Consider the following 18,778-nt stretch of genomic DNA (forward strand, 5'->3'; position numbering starts at 1 on the left):
CAGTAGTAAGGACAGTATAAGAACCTATGTAGAATAGAGTTGAATCTAAAATATAGGCAGTATGTTTGCCACGAACTTTCAGAGCAAGAGATTATCATGCATTGTAGAAGGAGGAAAGCTTGTGTTTGATTTTGTAAACTGATATTTTCATGAAAAGAAACAGCACAAATGAAACCCAGTTAATTCTTCGCTATTATAAACTTTAGATTGTATTTGATTATTGTCTTTGCCTGAAAAATCACTAATAGAAACCCCTTTCTATTATTTCATCAGTTTTCTAGTGGGTTTAGGGTTTACTTAACATTCATGTTAAAATGCAATTTGATTAGTTGATACCAGGTTAGTGTGTGTGTGTGTGTGTAAGAGAGAGAAATACACTATTCAGTGAAAAGCTGACCGGCTGTTTATTTATATCAGGTGTTGAAACTAATATGAACTTGACAAGCAGAGAAGATCCCAACACATCAGAAATTGGATCAGAAACCCAAGATAAAAATGCAAACAACCATGGAACTGAATCGTCTAATCCACTGTCCACTTCCGTAACTGCTGAAAATGGAAATTCAGTCTCAAATGGTAAGCAGTTTTTAATATGAAAAACATTCTAACATAAAATTGCTGAAGTGGTTTTCTGAATGAGCTTTTTAAGATATAGTCAAACTCTAGAACGTTTTGAGTTGCAAAATATCAATCAAAAACTGGCTTAACTTGGTATTTATGACTTGGTAAGCCTGTCTTCAATAATAACTGAGTGTGAATGACACAGAATTGCCTTTGTTGAGGAATTTGTAGTTAGCTCACTAGCTCATATGAGTGGCGTGGGCAACTGAGAATTGAGATTTCTGCTCTTCTAATCAATGTAAAGTGCATTGAAAATGGAAAACATACTCTTCTCTTGGTACAGGTTTTCCTGCTAATTAAAGCTGAGTAACGTGTGGTTGTAAGTGGCACTGAAGAAACAATACAAATTTACAAGTACCTAGGCAGTGACAGCCAGGTCCTGCAAGGCACTAATTGCCCAAAACCCATTCATTTTAATCTATTTAGGACTTGTCTACACACAAAAGTTGTACCTGATAGTTAAATCAGTACAACCCCCTTAGTGTAGACACAGTTATATCATGATAAAGGTGCTCATACCAGTATAGCCCATTCCTGTATGGAAAGGAGAACATACTATACCACTGTAGGGCACATCTATGCCAGTATAACTATCCACACTGGAAGTTGTATCAGTATAAATATTTCAGGGGAAAAATCACACCCTGAGCCAAAATAGATATACTGGTACAAAATCTATGTGTGGACTGGGCTTTAGATTCTTATCCATCTAGGGTTTTAGTAGTATTTTTTAATGGCCTGAAGGGATTGTAGAGGTCAGCACTTTACAGGATTGAGCCCTAAATCCCCAGATCTTTTAAATGGGCTTTTAATTTTGCTTACTATTGACAGTTAAGAAATGAAGTCACATCTTATATATTAAATGTACATGTCTGAATAGTTTATAAAGGGTTAATAAATTATTAAGAATTTCTCTAGTAAATGATTAATCAGTTGTTATAGTTTGCTTGTAACCATTTATAATGTCTATTGATGGGCTATAACCATCAATAACCCATACACTACTCACATTGATAACATGCTTATAACGTCTATTAATAATTTATCGACCCTTTTAAAATTATTAATAAATAGAACCTTAATATATAGTGTGACCAGAAAAGTGTAATGATTAGAGCGGATTGGGAATTTTCCAACCGTTTTGTTCATTCAAAAATGCTGATTTGCTGAAACTGAAATTTTTTGCAGAAACAGATCAATTTTGACAGAATGTTAATCAGGAGAGATGTGGAAGCTCCAAGCTCTAGAGCAGGAACAAGAGCATGGGTCTCCCACATCCTATGTGAGTACCCTAACCCCTAATTCACAGAGTCAATCTCTAGCATTTTGGTCCAACTAATATTTGATTATATATACAAGGTGGAACAGCTCCAGCAGAAGAGAATGAGAGAGAGGCCCATCCCACTAGAGAATAGCCTGTTGCTTATGAAACTTACCTGGGAGGTGGGAGACGCATATTTAAATCTCTGCTCTGAATCAGTGATGAGTGCCCAAGTTATTGGCTATTACAGGGTGGGATGGGTGGGTCTCTCTGTCTGATTTTTTTAGAAAAAAATGGAAAGGTTTCAGTTTCTTTCCATAAACTGGAATGAAACCAAATTCCAAAACCTTATTTTATTTTTTTTACAAAACAGAATTCTTATTTTCCAGCCATAATGATGGTTACATCATTTAACAAATTGAAAAACCTCTGGAACACTTTGGAAGAAGGATTAAAGGAATCAATGATTCCAAAGATGATCTATTTAAAAAAAAATGTAGAAAAGTCCTTCAGTTATGACAGCTTAGCTTCTTCACTGTTTTAAAGTCTGTCTTTTCTTGGGTATCTTTGAAGAATGATGACATTTGAGAATATGCCCATAAGAATTATCCCATTTTAAAATATGGACTTACTTTATTCTTTTACTGCTCACCAAACTCTGCTACCTTTGTGGAATATAAGGCATAAAATGCACTATTAAATATATGATATTTAGACTATAAATAAAAACTACCAAGTACTGAGATGTACCAGCACTCTGATTTCCATAGTTAGAAGTAGAAATCCAGGTGAATACATTACTCATTTAATCAAACACTGAAGCAATTTCTTAAATAAAATCTTGTCCTTTGCTGTCATGAAGAGTGAAGTGACCATACCACTCCTCTGAAGCATGTAGTGTAATAAAAGAAATTTAAAGTTATTATACTCAAAAGACTAATCGTTTTGCAAGACTTTAATCTTACTTATGAAGGAATCTGATGAGTTCCTTAGAAAACCATTACTAAGCAGCTAAAAAGTTGACTGGCACAACCTCCTAACAGACGACTGCTGTATCACATTCAGAAGCTAAGTTGAATTAGTATGGAATTTTAATGGAAGTTTTTCATTTTTATATATTGTAATCCTCTTCCTTCTTAGTTTGTCTTCCTTCAGTGTTTGCAGTAACAGCATGGAACAGCAGAGTACCACAACAGAACTGTGACATTTCCTAAAGCACTAACCCTCCAGACCTACGTTCTTAGTTTAACAGGAAGAATCACATAAATGTTTCTCAACACAGACAATAAGCAGAAATTCCATCTTGCACTTCATGGCCTACAGCTGAAAGGTGCCAGGTCCTAATAATAAAAAAACAGAGTTCATGGAAGAAAGTGCTCAAGTACTGAAGAGTGGGCTAATATATCCAGGATCTTGATAGACTTCAGTGTATGGACTTGATAGACTCTCAGTGTATGGAAATTTACTGTTCATCCCTTCCAAATATTAATTAAAATGTGGTAGAAGAGAGCTGGGAATAACAAATTAAGAAAAATGATTAATTATAACCACTATGAAATAAACTGACTATACTGGGTGGGACATTCAGGTCTTTTTGTGAACTCGGGAGACAAATCCCCAAACTATGTTGCAGTCAGCCCCACCCTAGGAAGAGGCCCCTCTGATGGCTTGTCTTCGCTGGAGAGCTAACTCAAGTTATAACACAAGGGTCACCCCTAATTCAAGTCCTAGCCACACACAAAACACATTAACTCGAGTTCCGTGATGTTGTTAATTCAAGTTGGCTGTCTCATCAGGCAGTGTAGGCTAGCATTCAAATTAGCACAGTTCATAAGCTGCTGACACAACCACTCTGTGCTGCTATCACAGGTTGAAGTGTTATTTTGCAGTGTGGCCACTCTTGGGGTAGGCTAGCTTGAGAGAAATTAACTCAAGTGTAGATAAGTCGAGTTAACTCTGCAGTGAAGACATAACCTAGGCTAAACAAGAGCTAGGCATGTCAAGTATTAATTTCCAACCAGGATTCAGTGGCAGCTCCAGAGGTTGCTTATTTAGGCCTGATCTACACTTAAAGGATTTGCCAACATAGCTGTGAGATTAGGAGTGTGAAAAAAAATCACATTTCTAACCGACATAACTATGCTAGCAAAAGCCCTACTGTAAACTCATTTATATCAGCAAAGATGTCTTTTTGCCAGAATAGTTTATTTTGTTCAGGGAACTGGTAAAAGCTATTTTGCTGCTATAAGCTGCATCTCCGCTAGGAGGGTTTACCAGTACTGCTGTAAGAAAAAACCCTTTCCTGTGGAGACAAGGCATTAGAATCAATGCCATATGACAGGGGGTCTCTACCTTTTTTTGAGTCACACTCTCTCCTAACCATTTTTTTTTCCTTGAAACGTCCTCCCCAAAATGGGACTTCCCAATGTAATCTAGATGAACAGGGGCCCTTAATATATTCATTCCAATAAAGGGAATTCTACTTTAAATAAATCATACCTTTGATCCTGCTGTCTAACTGTGAACAGGCTTGGAAAAGCACATACTTTTAAAAGCACATACTTTAATATCTATAATGTTTTCGGAGCAGTATTTCTCAATTTCATCATTGAAGAGTGCTAATGAGCGTTGCAACTGTGCATACCAGCTCACAACACTACTTGCTGGAATTTAGCTCAGGCACCCGTCCAACACAAAAGAGAGGTGACTGAGCCAAATTTGAATCAGTGGCATTGTGACCTTGTGAGTGAGTGAGAAGGCTCGCTGCACTGCCCGAGAAAGTTTGATGTGACCCCCACTTTCTCCCGGTTGAGAAACACTGGCATAGAAGAAAGCTGTGTTGAGAGAGAAAAGAGAGCTGTACTAACCAGAAAACTAGAGCAAGGAAGTCTCAGGAAATATAGGAGCCAACCTGTATGGATAGACTTCTGGGTTTCATATTTTTGAATTTAGTGCCTGTCAAAGTGTTTGGAAGGAGACAAATACGGATGCTTTTGTAAAGCTGGTGTTAATTTGGGTTAACCCAGAAGCTCCTCAATAAAATCCAACCCAGAGACCATGATTTGTGCTCAGACCTGAGCCTCTGGTTTAAGCAACTTTTGTTCTAATGGTTGTGTCCCTGCTAAACTGATGTTTCCAACTTTGTGCTGAATTAAGCAAAGGTCTTATTCAGTGCACAGCTGTGGTGTCCTAATATTTACCCAAGTGTATGTAAAGGAAACCTTTCAGAATGTAATCTACAACTCCATTAATCTTTCCAAACTCCACCAGCTCTCTGCTTTCCATGTACATGCTGACGTACTTCTTTGAACTTCAGTGTACATGGAAACTGTGCTTATTTGATAAGACATCTTATCTAAGTACCTTACACAGAAATAAACAGATGAATCACTGATGCCTGGGACTTAGATCAAGGCTATCCTTTAACAGTGTCCTAATGTGTAAGATATACTACAATATTCTTTTCAAAAAACCATTAGTGGCTAAGAAAATATTTTTAGTTCATTTTGATGATGTTCTTGAATCACACCAGTATTTTACATTAGCTCTTACAGTGTCCACTCAAAATAGCATTATACATTATTAAAAGAATGTGGATGATTCTTTAATCATATGTGCTGAGATAAATCAGGAATAACTCCCCTTAAATCACTGAAGAGCCATCAGTATAGAACTGGTGTGAGATCAATATAGATTGTAGAATATTAGCTAATTTTTTTAAAAAAATTCTGATAATTTATCAATTACCTCTGTTTCACAAAAAATTAATATCCACATACAGAAGAGTTGTTTTTTATCTGTTTAAAAAATCACCTCTGGTGATTGGGCAAGTAGAAGTTTGCAAGACAGAATGGTTCCCGGGCCATTTACACAAGCAAAACACTCAATGTATTACAAGTTCTCATTTTAGTTTATGCTTTATTACATTTTGGACCTCTGATTATTTCTCTAAAGATACCATGCCTTTTATATACAATACACAAAAATTTGCAAAGAGTGCAGTGTACAAACATAATTTAGAGCTTGATTCTGGAGGAAAGGATGTTCTTATGGTGAAGACACTGGACTGGGGCTCAGGAGATCAAGGTGCTAAGCCCAGCTCTTCCACAGACTTCCTACATGATCTTGGAAAATTCATTTAGAGCCAGGTCTTGGCCCTCTGCTCTGTCCCCTTTGCACTGTTCCATGGGCACAAAGGGGATGGGAAATTGTTCTGAAAGGGAACCAGGGATTCCTCTGACATAGGGAGAATCCCTGGCTGGTGTAAAAGCAGCATAATCTATATTGTAAGCTTTTCCAGCATCATTGTTCTCTCTGTAAAGTAGCACATACACCAACAGTATTGTTTGTAGCTGATAAGTTATAACAACAATTTATCTCTTGGAAAATTTCAGTAAGCCTGGGTATAGTAATATGTCATCATATTTGTGTCTTTTATACTCATTTAGTAAAAAATGTCAAGTGTTTTCAGTCTCTGGCTGAAAGTCTGGCACTATATGAATGTCAGGCTATAAGTTAGTATTATTCTGCTTTAGGTTTACTGGAGGAAAATGAATATTCAAGACTGTCAGCCAACACTACAGCAAGCTCATCAAATCAAAGGCACAGGGAGAGCCACACTAGTCAGGTAAATATTTTAAAGATGGTCTAATATACACTGCTGAAATGAATAAGAATGCTCACAGAGACTGCATACTGCATACATTCCCTATTCACATGTTTGTGTTGGCTTTGAAAAATACAGGTTTCCCTTAAATTATTCTCTTTATATTAAGCCAAATACAATTATGAGTATACTTTTCAAGTTTTTTCATTGCAGAGATGATCTTCCTGGAGGTTTCTAATGCCACAATTCAAAGTTTATATCACTTTAAATTGCTGGTTTGTGAGGGTATAATTTTCAGGAAGACAATCTGACTCAGCAACCTGGGGGAAAGAGGACACTGATCTCTCCCAAGATACTCACTGTCGCACCAGAAAGACCTGAATAATAATCAGCTTCATAAGACAAAATGAATAATTATATAGTCTCTTCATGCAACAGTATTGAAGTCACTGAAAATATCATTAGGTACAAAAGGAGTATAAATATTGCACCTTAGTTACTTTAATATTTGTGTTTAATTAACAGAATTTAATATAAAGTATTACCAACATAAAATTAACTTTAAAGTACATTAAGTAAAACAAATGTGGGGGAAGAATGGTGAACTTGGAGTAATGTATTTTCTTCATTATTTTCTTCAGTATTTTATACAAAACCTGAAACACTTTGCATTCCAGTTTTTCAATTCTATTCAGGCATTAGGCCTTCAAGCCATTATTTTTACCTTACTTAACAGATAGAATTAGTATTTCCATTTGTAAGCCTCATATGTTTCATCCTGTCTTTTAAAAAAAAATAGAATTGTGAGCCAGGTTTTATCTGAGACTGTAAAAATCTTGCTGTAACTGCCAAATGAAGTCCAAGGGGAATATATGTTAGAGCAGAGAGGAGTTTCCTCATTAGTAAGATCTGATTAGACGATGCAATTTTCAAAATGTTGTACTAAAAGGTAAAGGATATGCTTTCTCTAAATGTATAAGATTTTTATTGTTAGTTTGTTTTTTATTTTTGGCAATCCAAAACAACTATGTGAAATCCTGGCTCTACAGTCAATGGGAGTTTTGTCCATGAGTTCAATGGGCCCAGCATGGCTGGCAGGTGAAGCCCCCCTAGGAGAGGCTAGCCCCCAGCTCTGCCTCTTCCCCCGCCCACCCCACAATCCAGAGCCCTAAGACCACCTGCCCCTCCCCTGCAGCTAAAGCCACGAATCCCCACTTGCTCGAAGGACCCCCGCGCTGGCCAGAGGCCTGAGTGCCCCCCGCCCTTGGTCAGAAGAGTTTTGGGCCAGCCAAAGCCCCGAACCTTCTCCCCCCGCTGCCACCGACCCAGCCAATGAGCCGCGGCCATTTGGCCCACTGCCGCCAGTGTAAGCCCCCTGGCGGGCCAGGCTGCTTTGTTTTCCTGTCGTATCTGCAGGTTTGGCTGATCACAGCTCCCACTGGATGCAGTTCACCGTTCCAGGCCAATGGGGGCTGCAGGAAGTGGTGCGGGCCGAGGGATGTGCTGGCCACCCTTCCCGCAGCCCTCATTGGCCTGGAACGGTGAACCGCAGCCATTGGGAGCTGTGATCAGCCGAATCTGCGGACACGACAGGTAAACAAACAGGCCCAGCTCACCAGGAGGCTTACCCTGGCGGGCCGCAGGTCAAAGAGTGCCAATCCCTACACTATATGATCACAGCCAGCTGCCGGATAACATAGCAACAGAGTGGGAAATGCTCAGTTCTGTGCTCTCAGGGTAGCCACCAACCTCACCGTCAGCCATTGGTATTTCTCAAGTTTCCCCCTTACTGTCACAGTAAAAATCATAACAAAAGGAAAAAAGACAGGAGGCCAGCCTGCTGCCTGTCTGCTTTTCTCTCTTCCTCGCCCCTTGACCAGCTGCCACCCCATTTGGCTGAGCGATTGTCCTCATGCCCTTGGCCAGAGTATTTCCCTTTGTGACGCTGAAACGTGCCCCAGCGTGCAGACCTTGAAGCTGGGCCCAGTGGCAGAAGGCGATATAGAGGCTTTCGCTAGGGCATGCAGGCAGGGGTGGCCTTGCTGGCTATTTGTCGCTTTGGGGGTGAAAATCAGCACTGTGGGGTGTGAACAGAAGTTGCCATAGAAGGAGGAGGTGAGGAATGTGCTGGCCGGGCAAAGCATTTCTTTCTCCCCATTCAGAAGGCATCGCCTTCCGCATCGGGGAATCGAAGTCCTGTCTCCCGCGTGACAGGCGGGGATACTCATCACTATAGTGGCAAGGAATGGGGCGGGGCAGGACAAGGCATGACACTGCTATGTCTGGCGTACACCACACCATGGGCTCCACCGGGCAACAACACCCCTTGCTCTCTTCTCCTTCCTAAAGGCTTTGGCCTGTCCCTCCTCACATGCGGTTGCCCATCTCACTGTGGTCCAAAGAAGTTTTTGATATGCCCTATGCAGGTTCCAGGGTCACTGAGGCAGTGCTACTCAGCTTCCTGGGTCCATCAGTAACCTCCCTGTAGTCTAGAGAGACTACTGATGAACCCAGGAAGTTGAATAGCACATACTGCCTCCTCAGCCGCCCTGGAACCTGCATGGGGCATAATAAAGCAAAAACTGCCCCCCCCAAATCCCGCAACCAGGGGTCCGGTGGCAGCGCCAGGGGAGGGCAAGCCTCTCCTGGCCTAATTTACCCACTGCCCCTGGGGGCCAGGATTTCACTCTTAGTATCACAGTCAGTCTTGAAAAACAACGGGTTCTGCCAGGCCCTACATAGGTATGCAATCTGGGTGGTCTAAAGATCCTCATTCTTTTCTATTCCCCGTGCAAAGGCTCTGGCAATCGCAGTATTTAGTCTCAGAGCGCAAAAACTATGGCATGCTGGCACTCAAAAACAACATTAGCCTCTCCAAAAGTGTTGCTTAGGCCCTATCCTTCCCCGCCCTGAGCAACCACCAGAGTTGCTCTGGTACAGGTGGCCACATACCTTGCACCCTATAATAAGGTTGTGCAGTAGCCACAATCTCCAGAGCTTCACAATGTATTGTAGTTGCTTGAGGAACAAAGCCACCGATTCTCAAAGGTATTTAGGCACCTAACTCCCCTTAATTCCAGTGGGATTTAGGCACAGAAATACCTTTGCAGATCTGGGCCAAAGATTGCAGTATCCACCACATTGCCTACAGCAGAAGTCTGTGCCTTACAGGTATAACCAACTCCAAAAAAGAAAAGAGATAATCGAAATCAAGATTCTTATCTTTTTAAAAAAATCAGAAGAAAACTTTCTTCTTACAGCAGAATATCTCCAGAAACCATATATGCTGATTTGTCAACAGGAAGTAAATTCTTGAGTGGTTACTCCAGATTTTACTTCTCTCTTTCCCATTCCTTAGTTGGCATTCCTGAAGATTTATGTAAGATAAATTCACAAGGGCATATACTTGTAATGAACACAGATATCATTTTTAGAGCAGTGTCGACCCCTGCACACTAGGCCATCTCTTTGTAAAAGCTTTGTTATTTGTTCATGTAACAGTACAGAAATCACTGTAAATATCAGTTGTTACAAAAGGAGAGTAAATGTTGCACCGTGGTCACTTTGAAATTATTGTTTAATTTATGCTACTTCATGTAAAGTGGTTAAGGAATGTAAGGTAATGTTGCTGAAGTGCACTTCCTATAAACAAAAACACTAAAAATCAAGGAACTCACCGGTTAACGCAATGTTTACATCCACACCAAACACAAATGCCTTGCCACCCAAATATCATAAACTTGAACACACTCACCGAAGTCTTGTCTCCAAAATAAATTCCATTTCATGTTCTCAAAACTCATACCTACAAGTGCAATCTTAAATACAACTTCAGTAAGATGAAGATATCTTACCTCTACCACAGAAAGTGGGCTTGCATTTTATGCTTTTCCAATAGAATCTGCTCTAATGAATACCTGCATCCCAAAATGTCGCTACAGTTTTGCTACCAAGAAAAGAACTCCTGAAAGAAATCTGTGTTCATTTTTCTCAGCAGAGAGATGAGAAAATTCACATTGTGAAAAGCATTCCTCATTATGAGTATGCTATGAAATGTATTTGACAATGATTTGTTTTAATTACAATTGGCATTTCTTAGCACACTGCTGGTGACATTAGCAATATGAGAGCCTAGGGTAAGTCATTTTACCATGCTTCACTTCATTAGCCTCACTTTATCACTTAACAGCAATTCTTTTACAGACATGTAATCAGACAAAGATTGTTGCACAGATCTGTAAAGATCCTAATTGCTATATAGGAAGAGGCATACATGGGACTGAAACAGAGTCTTGGCAGATGCTCTGTCACTTCAGCTAAAGGAAACTGATTCATTAGCCTGCAGGGTCTTTTTATACTTACGCTTTTTTAAATCTCGTACTGAGAATTGCTTCTAGAGGTGAGAAGAGTTAATTTCACTTATGTCACACAATCTCATGACTCTGATATATCACAGATGAAGTTATAGTAATGTGGCTCATGGTACATTCTACACTCAGTGCAACAAAAACACACATATACACACATTAAAGAGCAAATTTCAAGTCCTTTTACAGGAGCATAACATGTAAAGCACCAGAGGCTTTTAATTTTAAATAATAATGAAGATTTCATATAATTCAGAATTAGCACCAAATATCCCATAGAATTAAAATCAGTTACTCAGATGATTATCCCTAGTGCTGGTTGACAATTTTTGACAAAAACTGTTTTAATTGAACAATAGGGTTTTGACAATAATTTCGTTTTCATCCAAATATTTTTGATTTTGTCAAAAATTTAAAATGAAAAATTTTGACAGGCCATTTCACATTTAAGAATTGTCAGAAAAATCCCACTTTCTCTCTCTCTCACACACACTGGAAAAGAGGGAGAAAATTTAAAAATAGGAGAGTGGAAAGAAAATGAATTTCACCAAAAGAAAATGAATTTCAAAGTGAAATTTTTTTTCAAAATGTTTTATCAAAAATGAATTTTCTTCAAAAGAAATGAAAAATATTTCTTTAAAAAAACCTCACAAAACATACTTACCTTTTTTCAGCCAGCACTAATTACTTTACTTTACAGTACTAGTTACCTTTACTGCCCTTTTACAGTTCTGTGACTGCATGGTCATAAGTTTCCAGGTTCAGTAGAATATATACATAGCAAGTGGATGCCAGATAAAAACAAATGCCTCATGCCTTTAAACTGGGTCTGGTGCGGTAGCATTAATCTCATCCTTCTTGCATCCCTAAACAATATGGTGGGCTGGATTGGGTGTCATAGATCTGAGGATCAGTGGTCCAAAGGAGAGGCCAGTAACAGACTGGTGAGAAGGTGTTCCATGTGGGTGAATCTACTCAGATACTACATCTTTTAAAAAAATATGTGTTAATGCACAACAATGAGGATTTTTTCCCTAATTGGGGATTCAAGATTCCATTTAGTCTAATCTTTTATTTAATAGAAAAGCTTTCTAGCCCATTCTGTTGCAAAGATAAGCTTTCAAAATATAAACTAAAGCTGTACAGTAAAGCTACTCTTGAAGAAAATGATTTTTTTCATTATGTCCAAGTCTGCCATTCCAACAAAAGTTTTCCTGTGCTCAAGCTCGTCAGAAGACGGGATCAGATCTGTCAGTCACAGAAGAGAGATCTGCCTCTCCCTTCTAGGTAAACCCCTAATTTCCTTCTGGGAAAAAACCTAATTTGTTCTGCCTCTTGGCAGCTTCAACATGCAATCTCCAGTCACTGCTGTTTTGAGACAGAGCACTGGAATCTCTTCCTTTCTCAGACTTAACTCAAAATTTCTTTTATCTTAACCTATTCTCCTTTTCAAGTGAATTCTTGGTAGATATTTTGGGCCTTTCAGTGGTGCGTGGCTCCACGGTATAGAGCTCCCATCCTACTCTAGGCACCTTGGCAAGGGGCACAGAAGCTCTCCAAAATGGAGGAGAAAGCCAAAAGATGCTTCCTCTTCTCAGTTACCTTACAGCCTTATTTAGATGGAAATACTGCTGCCTCTGCGATAACATACTCTGAGGGACCAGCCCTGCACAGAGCAGCATCATGATCGGGGTGTGCAAGGTGAGATTTATGTATTCTTTTCAGTTTAGTGACATTCCAGGAACTGATCCCAAAGCACAGTTATTGAAAAGTTAACATTATTAAGCACAGGGAATCTAAGAAACAAACATTCAAAGTGGGAGAGCTTCAACAGGAGAGTCCCCCCCATAAAATGTTGGCTGGGTTTTTGGATATAAGGAGTCCACTGCTGCCTCCTGCTCCATGAATGATACCTAAGTTCCCCTGTGAATCTAGCTCAGAAAACCAAAACACTTAGTTCTGATGATGTCAAAATGGTTCATTTTAATATTTCCGAATGTCTTTCACTTCATTCAAAACAATTAGCCAAAATCGACACAACGTCACAAAATGTTTCATTCAACCTAGATCTGCATTTTTCTGCACACACAAAACAAAAAAAGTTTCATCCAGAAAGTTTTGCCAAGTACTACCAGGCACCCTGCATTAAAATGAAGGTGGGCTGGCCTTTCTGATTTTTTTCCCTATACAATTGTGAATTGTTTGTCTGTATTTTTAATATAATTGTTATTACCATTTTCTACCCTGATCTGTGGCTTGGGAGATGAAGAGAAAGAGACACAGTGGAGAGGAAAGAGCAGGCTGGCTAAAAGTTTCCATAAAAAGCGGCATGGACAGTCTGTAAAGTAGATGAGGGGAACAACTTGGAGATAAAGAACAGATGGAAAGTGATGGGCAGGGCAAAAGCAGTGGGGAAATAACTGTGGGGATAAGCTGGGAACCAAACAATGGATGATTCAAACAAGGTGGCTTGTAGCAAGGACAAAAAGACTGAGAAGGAAGGCAAAGAAGAGAGGCGGGAAGAGATGTGGTGATATGGATAAGAAGATTAGGAAAGAAGAAAAGGAGGAAGAGAGACAGAGCAAGAATAATAAAAAAGAGATCAAGAAGAGAAAACAAAGGGGAGATTAAAATGACAGAAAAGGGAAATGATATAGGGATAAACGAGAAAATAAGGAGACTGGAGGAGAGAGACAATGAAATCGAATCAGTAAGATGTTTCACATAACTCTGAGGTGAGTACATTATTTTATTTATTCATGCCTTTGTATTTTTGGTATATCTCCCTGGAAGACAAATGGGATTTGAAAGAATTTTATAATGTACCTAAGATGCATATATTTATAATGACAGGTTTCAGAGTAACAGCCGTGTTAGTCTGTATTCGCAAAAAGAAAAGGAGTACTTGTGGCACCTTAGAGACTAACCAATTTATTTGAGCATGAGCTTTCGTGAGCTACAGCTCACTTCATCGGATGCATACTGTGGAAACTGCAGAAGACATTATATACACAGAGACCATGAAACAATACCTCCTCCCACCCCACTCTCCTGCTGGTAATAGCTTATCTAAAGTGATCATCAAGTTGGGCCACACACACACACAAACTCACTCTCCTGCTGGTAATAGCTCATCCAAAGTGACCACTCTCCCTACAATGTGCATGATAATCAAGGTGGGCCATTTCCAGCACAAATCCAGGTTTTCTCACACCACCACCCCACATTATCAGGGATAGTGGGATAGTGTTCTTGATGGCTTGTAGTCCATCTTTCTGTGGAATGTTGGTGTAGAGGGCTTCTACATCCATAGTGGCCAAGATGGTGTTATCAGGAAGATCACCGATGGATTGTAGTTTCCTCAGGAAGTCAGTGGTGTCTCGAAGGTAGCTGGGAGTGCTGGTAGCGTAGGGCTGGCTACCTCAGCTCTTGTCCCCTAACGCCCCTACTCTACTTGCGCTATATTGATGACATCTTCATCGTCTGGACCCATGGAAAAGAAGCCCTTGAGGAATTCCACCATGATTTCAACAATTTCCATCCCACCATCAACCTCAGCCTGGTCCAGTCCACACAAGAGATCCACTTCCTGGACACTACAGTGCTAATAAACGATGGTCACATAAACACCACCCTATACCGGAAACCTACTGACTGCTATTCCTACCTACATGCCTCCAGCTTTCACCCTGACCACACCACACGATCCATCGTCTACAACCAAGCTCTGCGATACAACCGCATTTGCTCCAACCCCTCAGACAGAGAGAAACACCTACGAGATCTCTATCAAGCATTCTTACAACTACAATACCCACCTGCGGAAGTGAAGAAACAGATTGATAGAGCCAGAAGAGTTCCCAGAAGTCACCTACTACAGGACAGGCCTAACAAAGAAAATAACAGAACACCACTAGCTGTCACCTTCAGCCCCCAACTAAAACCCCTCCAACACATTATTAAGGATCTACAACCTATCCTGAAGGATGACCCAACACTCTCACAAATCTTGGGAGACTGGCCAGTCCTTGCCTACAGACAGCCCCCCAACCTGAAGCAAATACTCACCAACAACCACATGTCACACAACAGAACCACTAACCCAGGAACCTATCCTTGCAACAAAGCCCATTGCCAACTGCGCCCACATATCTATTCAGAGGACACCATCAAAGGGCCTAATAACATCAGCCACACTATCAGAGGCTCATTCACCTGCACATCCACCAATGTGATATATGCCATCATGTGCCAGCAATGCTCCTCTGCCATGTACATTGGTCAAACTGGACAGTCTCTACGTTAAAGAATAAATGGACACAAATCAGATGTCAAGAATTATAATATTCATAAACCAGTCGGAGAACACTTCAATCTCTCTGGTCACGCAATCACAGACATGAAGGTCGCTATCTTACAACAAAAAAACTTCAAATCCAGACTCCAGCGAGAAACTGCTGAATTAGAATTCATTTGCAAATTGGATACTATTAATTTAGGCTTAAATAGAGACTGGGAGTGGCTAAGTTATTATGCAAGGTAGCCTATTTTCCCTTGTTTTTTTCTACCCCCCCCCCCCGACGTTCTGGTTAAACTTGGATTTATGCTGGAAATGGCCCACCTTGATTATCATGAACATTGTAGGGAGAGTGGTCACTTTGGATGAGCTATTACCAGCAGGAGAGTGAGTTTGTGTGTGTGTGTGTGTGTGTGTGTGTGGCCCAACTTGATGATCACTTTAGATCAGCAGGAGAGTGGGGTGGGAGGAGGTATTGTTTCATGGTCTCTGTGTATATAATGTCTTCTGCAGTTTCCACAATATGCATCCGATGAAGTGAGCTGTAGCTCACGAAAGCTCATGCTCAAATAAATTGGTTAGTCTCTAAGGTGCCACAAGTACTCCTTTTATATTTATAATATGACTAACTATGCAAATTAAATCTCAACCTAGTTGTTACCCAGGTTATCTGAACCCAAAGCTATGGTAACTAGTCCCTGTTTTCCAGACGGCGTCAAGAAATAAATCAGTGGGGGACACAGCACCTCCGTCTGATAAATGATTGGTACACCAAGAGTGCTTTTACCTAAAAATCCTTTTTCATTGAGTTTAAAGCACACATTAAAATCTAGCAATAGTCTAGAAGCATCCCAGATAGATATAGGTACCCACAGTCTGAGGCAGTATCTAGTGATTCAGCAGCACACGGTCCAGTGGCCAGCCTTTCTCCTAGCTACTGGGGTGTTAGATGTCAGTCTCCTAGCTCATGGAAGTCCTCTCAGACTTCTCCCAAACTTCTCCAAAGTGCGCACACTCATTAAACTCTTGTATAGGTAACTCAAAACAAAGCACTCATAGTAACTTTTAATAGGTTGGGGTTTCCTTAGCAACAACAAAGAACTCATAATTTCTACTTATCGGCAAAGCAGCTTTGAGCAAGAAACTTACAAACACAGGCACCCAGACTCAAGCTCAGCTATTCACATTCCTCCCCCCGCCCCCACCACCACCTCCTCCTCATGAATCTGCCCTTGTTAGTAACACACGGCAGCTGCCGTTGTTCTGTCTGCCTAAGCCAAGGCCAGATTGGCTGCGAGTTATGTCAGATCCAATTCTCTCATAACACAGAGGCTCCTAGAAATGTGCCACAAAGTTTGGGTGTTCCACCATAGCAGGGGAAAAGTAGAAGAATTGCCACCAAGACCTGTGAAACCTCTTTTGGAGATTGGTTTAAGCTCTGAGTATTGATTCACTTGACATCAGTGAGTGCTGAGGGTATTTATCAGTTTCCAGTATTGGATCCATAATGATACATTAAATAAAACAGCTATTAGTAGCCAACCAGCCTGCTACATAGAATAATGTCTGGGAAGTGTACATCCTACCACGAGATTTTGGATTACCCCTTTCTGAAATGTCTGGTTCTTCTGTCACCAGTGTTCAAGACAGTGAGGCCAATAATGATGGCTGCTTTTTCACCAATTTCTGAATTAGAGAATCTACACTCCTACTCGTCTATTTAAAAAACAAACAAACCTCACAGCACTATTTGGCATATAGCAGTAAAAAAGCAGCCAACATCTGACAATGAAAAATGGGAAAACATATTTTCACATTTGTTAAGAATGTATTTATTGTTTCATTATAGCTTAAGCCATAGCTCTTATTTTGTGAAATCTTATTGCTTTCAGCAGTCTATCCTCTCAGAAAGAACTGCATATTCATTATAGTTTCCAGGGCCCTATTTGTTCATACTTGATTTAATATTTGTTGTCAATCACTTCTTTTTGTTGAATGTTCAGAAGTTAAAAAAAATTAATCCTGGATACTGCTGTGAGTTGTTACCCTTAGCCTGTTGTCACTGCTCTAAATGAAAGGCTCTAAAATTCATTATTAATGTCTGTCAAGTTCAGCCATTAGCTGGCAGAAAACTCTGATCATCTTTGAAGAAAAATGTGGCAATCGAGCAAATCTGGGCTGTAATAAAAAAATCACTAACACCTTTATAGACATACAACATCCAAGAGATGACATATAATACCCTATGTATCATTGATCTGAATCGAGAAATACCATAAATTGTTTTCAAGTTTGTTGTTTTGACAGTAACTGCAAAGAAATCTTTTTGTAATCTCACACTCAGATAAAAATGAAGAGTTATAACACACAATAATTTTATTTCTTATCGGGCTTTTCAGACAAAAAAATATCGCGAAACACTTCAGAGAGTTAAATAAGGCAGAGTATGTTATATATGAACCAATGGTGTACACACATCATGGGAAATGTCATGACTATTTAAGCCACAGCACATGTTGAGGCTTTGGGAGGGCAGGATATGGAGAGTCTCCTTGCCAGCAGGAGTCCCTGGAAGCAACAACTGCTATATCCTTTAACAGAGAAAGCTCTGCACTTCCAGTGCTTGACTCTTCTTGTCCTCACGTTCAGCTAGTGGAATTGTGGTTGTGCTGACGTGAAGGTAATGAAAACTACTTCCTCCTTCTTCTCTCCTCATATATCCATGCAGTACTAGCTACACTCTGTGTCTATATGCAGAGATGGACAAAAGTGCAAAATTCAATCCAAATATGTTGTAAATGTAACCCACTGGTGAGAGTGAGGGCCCCTTCTGTGCTGATCCATAGAGGATTTGAGGTGCTACAGTTGCCAGTTACAGAGCTTTAGCTCAAGCTATACCAGCTTATGTTTTAGCTCTGGAGTGCTCCAGGTTCAGTCCATGGTTGTTGTCGAAAAGGGCACTCATCCACACAAACACACCCAAAATTCAGTGTTTGATTCTAAGCTTTTGCTCCAGTCCATTATATAGAAATGCATTACAGACAATGGAAGCAAACTTGAATGATTTCTTCTTCCTCTTTTTCTCCTTCTTGTTATTTGTACTCTTCTCCTTCTTGTCATTCTTCTTCTTATTATTATTATTTATTATTAATTTATTTGAATTACTGTAGGGCCTAGGAGTCCTAATCATGGGCTAGTACCCCTTGTGCTAGGTGCTGTACAAACACTGAGCAAAAAAACCAGTCCCTGCTCCAAGGAGCTTACAATCTAAGTATAAGACAAGGGACAGCAAATGGATACAAGTACAAGTAAACACTGAGACAGTATTTGTCAGCATGGTATGTAAGGGTCTCTGCGCACCAGCAGCCTAACTATTGTCAAACTGTTTATAGGCAAAGAAGAGTTTTGAGGAGGGCTTTAAAGGTGGCTAATGTGGTAGCTGTGTGGACACTGATGGGGAGTTCCTCCCAAGTGTGTGGAGCAGCATGGGAGAAAGCATAGAGGGTCTTGTTTGGAAATTTAATAAGTGGGCAGTGAAGGAAGGCATTATGAACTGATCAGAGGTGAGCATCCAGTGAATGAGAGATGATAGGCAGGGTAAGGAATCGCCTTGAAAGTGAATACAA

At 40.1% G+C, this 18,778-nt stretch overlaps 1 protein-coding gene across 5 annotated transcripts in view; it reads left to right on the forward strand.

The window, feature by feature from the left end:
- MYO16 (myosin XVI) overlaps nt 1–18,778 on the forward strand; it is a 637,262-nt gene that overhangs the window by 601,485 nt on the left and 16,999 nt on the right. For 4 of the 5 annotated variants that reach the window (XM_084616853.1, XM_084616854.1, XM_084616855.1 and 1 more), the window contains 2 exons: nt 418–576; nt 6,418–6,509. In XM_084616853.1, the coding sequence (XP_084472979.1) occupies nt 418–576; nt 6,418–6,509 (251 nt within the window). The remainder of the gene's footprint in view (nt 1–417; nt 577–6,417; nt 6,510–18,778) is intronic. The other variant, XM_084616856.1, reaches the window with a different exon arrangement.

The sequence above is a fragment of the Lepidochelys olivacea genome (genome assembly GCF_965140295.1).
Source record: "Lepidochelys olivacea isolate rLepOli2 genome assembly, chromosome: 1".
Classification (NCBI taxonomy): Eukaryota; Metazoa; Chordata; order Testudines; family Cheloniidae; genus Lepidochelys; species Lepidochelys olivacea.